This window comes from Phoxinus phoxinus, assembly GCF_949152265.1.
Source record: "Phoxinus phoxinus genome assembly, chromosome: 21".
In the NCBI taxonomy this organism is placed as follows: domain Eukaryota; kingdom Metazoa; phylum Chordata; class Actinopteri; order Cypriniformes; family Leuciscidae; genus Phoxinus; species Phoxinus phoxinus.
Window position 1 is genome coordinate 295001 of NC_136896.1, and position 10000 is coordinate 305000.

The 10000-nt window shown below is 50.0% G+C and overlaps 1 protein-coding gene across 4 annotated transcripts in view; it reads right to left on the reverse strand.

The window, feature by feature from the left end:
• Window positions 1–10000, reverse strand: part of LOC306989236 (inactive carboxypeptidase-like protein X2) — a 22853-nt gene that overhangs the window by 9657 nt on the left and 3196 nt on the right. For all 4 annotated transcript variants that reach the window (XR_013795599.1, XR_013795600.1, XR_013795601.1 and 1 more), the window contains 5 exons: window positions 9520–9615; window positions 7177–7286; window positions 6042–6181; window positions 4543–4627; window positions 4275–4425 (listed from right to left, as the gene is read on the reverse strand). Coding sequence is in view for 1 of the 4 variants with exons in the window: in XM_079594699.1 (XP_079450825.1) it covers window positions 4275–4425; window positions 4543–4627; window positions 6042–6181; window positions 7177–7286; window positions 9520–9615 (582 nt within the window). In the remaining 3 variants the exon portion in view is untranslated. The remainder of the gene's footprint in view (window positions 1–4274; window positions 4426–4542; window positions 4628–6041; window positions 6182–7176; window positions 7287–9519; window positions 9616–10000) is intronic.

Sequence of the window (10000 nt, forward strand, 5' to 3'; positions counted from 1 at the left end):
GACCACAACACATGATGTGGTCAGCCGGATCCGGACCGTATCCAGATCAGATGGAGGACCTGCGCCTAGACACGACCACAACACATGATGTAGTCAGCCGGATCCGGCCGTATCCAGATCAGATGGAGGACCTGCGCCTAGACACGACCACAACACATGATGTAGTCAGCCGGATCCTGCCCGTATCCAGATCAGATGGAGGACCTGCGCCTAGACACGACCACAACACATGATGTAGTCAGCCGGATCCGGCCCGTATCCAGATCAGATGGAGGACCTGCGCTTAGACACGACCACAACTCATGATGTAGTCAGCCGGATCCGGGCCGTATCCAGATCAGATGGAGGACCTGCGCCTAGACACGACCACAACACATGATGTAGTCAGCCGGATCCGGCCGTATCCAGATCAGATGGAGGACCTGCGCCTAGACACGACCACAACACATGATGTAGTCAGCCGGATCCTGCCCGTATCCAGATCAGATGGAGGACCTGCGTCTAGACACGACCACAACACATGATGTAGTCAGCCGGATCCGGGCCGTATCCAGATCAGATGGAGGACCTGCGCCTAGACACGACCACGACACATGATGTAGTCAGCCGGATCCGAGCCGTATCCAGATCAGATGGAGGACCTGCGCCTAGACACGACCACAACACATGATGTAGTCAGCCGGATCCGAGCCGTATCCAGATCAGATGGAGGACCTGCGCCTAGACACGACCACAACACATGATGTAGTCAGCCGGATCCGGCCCGTATCCAGATCAGATGCAGGACCTGCGCCTAGACACGACCACAACACATGATGTAGTCAGCCGGATCCGGCCCGTATCCAGATCAGATGCAGGACCTGCGCCTAGACACGACCACAACACATGATGTAGTCAGCCGGATCCGGCCCGTATCCAGATCAGATGGAGGACCTGCGCCTAGACACGACCACAACACATGATGTAGTCAGCCGGATCCGAGCCGGATCCAGATCAGATGGAGGACCTGCGCCTAGACACGACCACGACACATGATGTAGTCAGCCGGATCCGAGCCGGATCCAGATCAGATGGAGGACCTGCGCCTAGACACGACCACGACACATGATGTAGTCAGCCGGATCCGAGCCGTATCCAGATCAGATGGAGGACCTGCGCCTAGACACGACCACAACACATGATGTAGTCAGCCGGATCCGAGCCGTATCCAGATCAGATGGAGGACCTGCACCTAGACACGACCACAACACATGATGTAGTCAGCCGGATCCGAGCCGTATCCAGATCAGATGGAGGACCTGCACCTAGACACGACCACAACACATGATGTAGTCAGCCGGATCCGGGCCGTATCCAGATCAGATGGAGGACCTGCGCCTAGACACGACCACAACACATGATGTGGTCAGCCGGATCCGGGCCGTATCCAGATCAGATGGAGGACCTGCGCCTAGACACGACCACGACACATGATGTGGTCAGCCGGATCCTGCCCGTATCCAGATCGGATGGAGGACCTGCGCCTAGACACGACCACGACACATGATGAAGTCAGCCGGATCCTGCCCGTATCCAGATCAGATGGAGGACCTGCGCCTAGACACGACCACAACACATGATGTAGTCAGCCGGATCCTGCCCGTATCCAGATCAGATGGAGGACCTGCGCCTAGACACGACCACGACACATGATGTAGTCAGCCGGATCCTGCCCGTATCCAGATCAGATGGAGGACCTGCGCCTAGACACGACCACAACACATGATGTAGTCAGCCGGATCCGAGCCGTATCCAGATCAGATGGTGGACCTGCGCCTAGACACGACCACAACACATGATGTAGTCAGCCGGATCCGGGCCGTATCCAGATCAGATGGAGGACCTGCGCCTAGACACGACCACAACATATGATGTAGTCAGCCGGATCCGAGCCGTATCCAGATCAGATGGAGGACCTGCGCCTAGACACGACCACAACACATGATGTAGTCAGCCGGATCCGGGCCGTATCCAGATCAGATGGAGGACCTGCGCCTAGACACGACCACAACACATGATGTAGTCAGCCGGATCCGGGCCGTATCCAGATCAGATGGAGGACCTGCGCCTAGACACGACCACAGCACATGATGTAGTCAGCCGGATCCGGGCCGTATCCAGATCAGATGGAGGACCTGCGCCTAGACACGACCACAACACATGATGTAGTCAGCCGGATCCTGCCCGTATCCAGATCAGATGGAGGACCTGCGCCTAGACACGACCACGACACATGATGTAGTCAGCCGGATCCGGGCCGTATCCAGATCAGATGCAGGACCTGCGCCTAGACACGACCACGACACATGATGTAGTCAGCCGGATCCGGGCCGTATCCAGATCAGATGGAGGACCTGCGCCTAGACACGACCACAACACATGATGTAGTCAGCCGGATCCGGCCCGTATCCAGATCAGATGGAGGACCTGCGCCTAGACACGACCACAACACATGATGTAGTCAGCCGGATCCTGCCCATATCCAGATCAGATGGAGGACCTGCGCCTAGACACGACCACGACACATGATGTAGTCAGCCGGATTCTGCCCATATCCAGATCAGATGGAGGACCTGCGCCTAGACACGACACATGATGTAGTCAGCCGGATTCTGCCCGTATCCAGGTCAGACGGAGGACCTGCGCCTAGACACGACCACAACACATGATGTAGTCAGCCGGATCCGAGCCGTATCCAGGTCAGATGGAGGACCTGCGTCTAGACACGACCACAACACATGATGTAGTCAGCCGGATCCGGGCCGTATCCAGATCAGATGGAGGACCTGCGTCTAGACACGACCACAACACATGATGTAGTCAGCCGGATCCGAGCCGTATCCAGATCAGATGGAGGACCTGCGCCTAGACACGACCACAACACATGATGTAGTCAGCCGGATCCTGCCCATATCCAGATCAGATGGAGGACCTGCGCCTAGACACGACCACGACACATGATGTAGTCAGCCGGATCCGGGCCGTATCCAGGTCAGATGGAGGACCTGCGCCTAGACACGACCACGACACATGATGTAGCCAGCCGGATCCGGGCCGTATCCAGATCAGATGGAGGACCTGCGCCTAGACACGACCACAACACATGATGTAGTCAGCCGGATCCGAGCCGTATCCAGGTCAGATGGAGGACCTGCGTCTAGACACGACCACAACACATGATGTAGTCAGCCGGATCCGAGCCGTATCCAGGTCAGATGGAGGACCTGCGTCTAGACACGACCACAACACATGATGTAGTCAGCCGGATCCTGCCCGTATCCAGATCAGATGGAGGACCTGCGCCTAGACACGACCACGACACATGATGTAGTCAGCCGGATCCTGCCCGTATCCAGATCAGATGGAGGACCTGCGCCTAGACACGACCACGACACATGATGTAGTCAGCCGGATCCGGGCCGTATCCAGGTCAGATGGAGGACCTGCGCCTAGACACGACCACGACACATGATGTAGCCAGCCGGATCCGGGCCGTATCCAGATCAGATGGAGGACCTGCGCCTAGACACGACCACAACACATGATGTAGTCAGCCGGATCCGGGCCGTATCCAGATCAGATGGAGGACCTGCGCCTAGACACGACCACGACACATGATGTAGCCAGCCGGATCCGGGCCGTATCCAGATCAGATGGAGGACCTGCGCCTAGACACGACCACAACACATGATGTAGTCAGCCGGATCCGAGCCGTATCCAGATCAGATGGAGGACCTGCGCCTAGACACGACCACGACACATGATGTAGTCAGCCGGATCCGGGCCGTATCCAGGTCAGATGGAGGACCTGCGCCTAGACACGACCCCAACACATGATGTAGTCAGCCGGATCCGGCCCGTATCCAGATCAGATGGAGGACCTGCACCTAGACACTACCACAACACATGATGTAGTCAGCCGGATCCGGGCCGTATCCAGATCAGATGGAGGACCTGCACCTAGACACTACCACAACACATGATGTAGTCAGCCGGATCTGGGCCGTATCCAGGTCAGATGGAGGACCTGCGCCTAGACACGACCACGACACATCCCTGAAGTGTCAGCAGAGATTGTGTCCACTAGACTCTCCCTTGTGAAGGCCTCATCGACACATCCTCAAATGATCCTCAACAAACCGACGTGACTCTGATCTTCAATAGATGGAACTGGATAATGTAATCCATAACAGTGTGTGTGTTTGTGTGTGTGTGTGTGTGTGTGTGTGTGTCACCTGGAATCGGGCAGCCCAGGATCTCCACACGCATGCAGATGCCGCCGCCGGGGAACCAGGATCGAGGGTTTATGCGGATGTAACGAGCGACTACAGGTTTGGGGAAGGTGTTGAGGACGGGAATCTCCTTCTCTCGATTCCCAGTGAAAATCTACTGAGGCGCAGAAACACTGGGTTACAGTTACAGGTGTGTGTGTGTGTGTGTGTGTGTGTGTGTGTGTGTGTGTATATCAGCTGATGGTTGTGAAGGGTGTGTTCGGTGTCTCACCAGATCTCTGGAGTCGTTCTTCAGCGTCACCCAGCTGTGAGAGTCATTACTGAGCAGAACTTTATATGAGCTCACCCAATCACTCCTGTAACACACACACACACACACACACACACTGCATCACATCTGGACAGAAGAACACGACTCATGTGCAGCCAGAAGAGTGTCAAGCCTGAAGAACAAGCAATATATCAGCAAAACACAATAATCGGCCACGGAAGAGTTTATAACCAACAGTTACTACTTTGGGTTAATGCTAATTAATAGTCTGTTTGTAGGGAGGATCATAAGCATCAACATATGTTTAAACTGAAGAGTAAACAAAAACAGCAAAGAAATATGTGATTTTATATATAGCCACCAAAATATATTCAAAACAAAAGAAACTACATTCAAATAGTATTGCCACAACACCCCGTACACAAAGAAATATAAATAGTGCGGTATAGGAGTTGAAGTTCCAGCAATATAAGAATCAGTCTTTCACTGTAGCAGTAGAGGATGGTTTATGAGAGTCAGATACAAGTCTTAATTCTCTTTAGGGAGTCGAATGGTATGGAGGTTTGATGGTAAATGAACGTCGGTTGCTGACCGTCATCAAACATACAGAACTCCCACCAAAGTAAGTCCATAGCAGTAACCCAACTGTCCAAAGTGGCTACATCCAACCAGAAACCTTGTAGCTGGACTCAGTGTAGCAGACCCTCAGCCAAGACCACAAAACTGGCACAAACATTTGTTCAGCACAAACAGAAAAGTCCTTCTACAAGACACAAAATGCCTCCTGTTAATTATGTGCAATCCATTCACTATATTCAATAAGTACAAAGATAATCTTTCATCAGTAAATAAAACAGCAACATGAACCTATACATTTTACTTCCAGTTGAGCATGAAACAGAGCGTTTCTCAACCAGGACTTTGTTTGACAGGTGACCAAGGAGGTCAGCCATGCTAATTTCTTCTACTGCTCACCTGTCTCTTTATCTAGGCATAAAGGTCTCACTAATACCCCTAGTGGTGAGGAGTGTAATTGCAGTTTAAAACTAAGTAACTGACAGGTGTTTGTTACAAGTTTATGAACAGATTCTCGTGGAATCTCTCGCTGCACAAATGACACATGAAGCGTTGAATCAGAACTTATTTATATGTCATTTCTATACAGTAAGATACATATTTTATGATATTGGTGTGTGCTCTGAGACACAAAGTATGTGTTGTGTACTCACGACCAGAGTGAGCTCCGCCCCTGAGTGACGACAGTAAGAAGTGTGTGTGTGTGTGTGTGTTGTGTAGAGTGTGTGTTGTGTACTCATGACCAGAGTGAGCTCCGCCCCTGAGTGACGACAGTAAGAAGTGTGTGTGTGTGTGTGTAGAGTGTGTGTGTGTTGTGTAGAGTGTGTGTTGTGTACTCACGACCAGAGTGAGCTCCGCCCCTGAGTGACGACAGTAAGAAGTGTGTGTGTGTGTGTTGTGTAGAGTGTGTGTTGTGTACTCACGACCAGAGTGAGCTCCGCCCCTGAGTGACGACCCCGGTGAACTTCATGAGTCTGCGAGCGTCGACCTCTAACCACTGCAGCTGGTCAATCCTTCCAGCACACCAGCCTCCATCATACAGGTCATCCTCTAACAGACCACCCTACACACACACACACACACACACACACACACACACACACACACTACTAACTCAGCAGTGAGACAGCAGTTAACCCGCTGTTGACAGAACGGGGCTAATATGGTCATACTTCCTGGTTCTGGTAAGAACTCGAGCTGCTGCGTTTTGAACTAGCTGTAGTTTGTGTGTTAAGCGTGCAGGGCAACCACCCAGTAGAGCATTACAATAATCTAGCCTTGAGCTCATGAACACATCAACTAACTGTTTCCGCATTTGTAATTTAGATATATTTTTAAGATGGAAAAATTCGGTTTTACAGAAACTAGACACGTGACTTTCAAATGAAAGATTGATATCAAAGAGCACACACAAACACACACACACACACACACACGCACACACACACACACACACGCACACACACAGGTTCCTAACCGACGACGAAGACTTAACAGAGCAGCCATCAAGTGTTAGACAGTACTCTAGGTTATTACGTGTGGAAGTTTTTTGTCCAATAATTAGAATCTGTTTTTTCAGAATTTAGTAGTAGGAAATTACTAGTCATCCAGTTTTTACATATCCGATCTGCATTCTGTTAATTTTGTGAATTGGTGCGTTTCGTCTGAGTGTGAAGAAATATAGAGCTGAGTATCGTCGGCATAACAGTGAAAACCGATGACATGTTTTTGTGTGTGTGTGAAATGAAATGAAGTTTTTAAGTATCCTCTGAGGTCGTGCAGATCAGAATGATCCTTCATAAGGATGTTGTGCACTCGAGCGCAGCTGCGTAACGCGTTCTGTGACTCACAGCGGACTTCAGCAGAAACTGGGTCAGCTTCACACGGTTTCCGTTCTGTTTTCATCAAGAGCAGCGGAAAACAAAGAGCAAACTCTGTGCAAAGTGGATCCAGATGAGGCAAAGACTGGGCCGAACGGGTCTGAGATCTGAGTAACAACAGACGAAGAGCAGAAACACTGGCAACATCTCACACACACACACACACACACACACACACCTGGATGTTCAGTCGGCCCCTGTGCGGCCCCAGACCGTAGTGTCTCCTGCTGGACGCGTGGAGCTGAAAGTCATCGATGTTCAGCGTCTCCAGACCCAGCGGAGGACAGTCTGTCAGAGAACACCAGAATCTGAGATCTACCTTTATTTAAACACGTAATAATGATCTTTCAAAGTTTCAGAGTGTGTGTTCTCGAGAAAGGGGGACCATCAGTGGGGGGACGGGACCAAAAAGGACAAAAATGATTAAAAAACAATTTGGGAGGTTGTTATAATCTGTGTGAATTAGTCATTAGGCAAAGTCATTAAGTTTGAGTCCAATGTGACAACATAAAGTAGCATAAAATCACAACCGGGTTAAACAAGAACAAATATCTGCTAATGTAGTCAGAAAATGTCCACTGACTGACCAATGACATGAATTTGGGGCGGGACTATCAGACTGACTGACCAATGACATGAACTTGGGGCGGGACTATCAGACTGACTGGCCAATGACATGAACTTGGGGCGAGACTATCAGACTGACTGACCAATGACATGAATTTGGGGCGGGACTATCAGACTGACTGACCAATGACATGAATTTGGGGCGGGACTATCAGACTGACTGACCAATGACATGAATTTGGGGCGGGACTATCAGACTGACTGACCAATGACATCAAATTGGGGCGGGACTATCAGACTGACTGACCAATGACATCAAATTGGGGCGGGACTATCAGACTGACTGACCAATGACATGAATTTGGGGCGGGACTATCAGACTGACTGACCAATGACATGAATTTGGGGCGAGACTATCAGACTGAATGACCAATGACATGAATTTGGGGCGGGACTATCAGACTGACTGACCAATGACATGAATTTGGGGCGGGACTATCAGACTGACTGGCCAATGACATGAACTTGGGGCGGGACTATCAGACTGACTGGCCAATGACATGAACTTGGGGCGAGACTATCAGACTGACTGACCAATGACATGAATTTGGGGCGGGACTATCAGACTGACTGACCAATGACATGAACTTGGGGCGGGACTATCAGACTGACTGGCCAATGACATGAATTTGGGGCGGGACTATCAGACTGACTGGCCAATGACATGAACTTGGGGCGGGACTATCAGACTGATTGACCAATGACATGAATTTGGGGCGGGACTATCAGACTGACTGACCAATGACATGAATTTGGGGCGGGACTATCAGACTGACTGACCAATGACATGAACTTGGGGCGGGACTATCAGACTGACTGGCCAATGACAGTAGCACAGGACTTGCACATGGCTAAAAATCCTTTCTTTAATCAGTATTTCTGTCTTGTTCCTCTAGTAAATTTATTAAATTTATAAATTTACTATATATATAAGAATATATCTTGAGAATATATCTAAAATAAAGTACTTCTTGTTTTTACACACACACTAAACACACTGAAGCATTGCTTGGTCACTGGTTGAGCTAAACTGGTATTATCTAATTGTGTAGTTAAATTTACCAGCTGACAGATATTCAACATAATTCATGTGTGAGACAGTCTAACAGAGGGACATTGTGTGTGTGTGTGTGTGTGAGACAGTCTAACAGAGGGACATTGTGTGTGTGTGTGTGTGTGTGTGAGACAGTCTAACAGAAGGATGGACAAAACTAACTGAGTTCATAACTCTGAGTTCTGGTCATATTGTAAGTATCATAAGTCTATTGGGATCTTTTACTGTGGTAAAAATATCTGAGAAGCAACAAAACCCCCCCCCCCCAAAATCTTAATAACTTAGGACAGGATATCTCTTTCAGATTTAGATCTGAGTGAATCGACTCACCGACTCGTTTGCGGTTCAATAACCAGTGAGTCACTGAGTGAATCGACTCACCGACTCGTTTGCGGTTCAATAACCAGTGAGTCACTGAGTGAATCGACTCACCGACTCGTTTGCGGTTCAATAACCAGTGAGTCACTGAGTGAATCGACTCACCGACTCGTTTGCGGTTCAATAACCAGTGAGTCACTGAGTGAATCGACTCACCGACTCGTTTGCGGTTCAATAACCAGTGAGTCACTGAGTGAATCGACTCACCGACTCGTTTGCGGTTCAATAACCAGTGAGTCACTGAGTGAATCGACTCACCGACTCGTTTGCGGTTCAATAACCAGTGAGTCACTGAGTGAATCGACTCACCGACTCGTTTGCGGTTCAATAACCAGTGAGTCACTGAGTGAATCGACTCACCGACTCGTTTGCGGTTCAATAACCAGTGAGTCACTGAGTGAATCGACTCACCGACTCGTTTGCTGTTCAATAACCAGTGAGTCACTGAGTGAATCGACTCACCGACTCGCTCGGGAGCGAACGAACCGCCACTGACGCCATCGGCTGCTTTCACCGCTTTCTTGTTCTTCTTCTCACTCTTTCTGTGTCCAGCTTTCCCTGTGAACGACACACACAGCAGAGGTTCTGCAGTTTCATACATCATGAGAAGAACAGAAGAACTGCAGATGATGAACGCCGTAAACTTCAGAGTCGGTATGTTGAGCAGAGAAGCGGCTGACGGTCACGTCAGGATAAACACATCCACATGCAAACACTCGGATCCTCCAAACGCTGCCAGTGTTCAGATGTGTAATCCACACGAGACTCTGGCGTTCTTTGTTAATAATCGACATGGAGAGTCAAACACGATCTCATTGTGTGTGTTCAAACCGTGCTGTTGCATACCTGCGGATTAATGATCCTTGAATCGGTTGAATCGGTGTGTGACGGTGGAATCGGTGTGTGACGGTGGAATTGGTGTGTGTGACGGTGGAATCGGTGT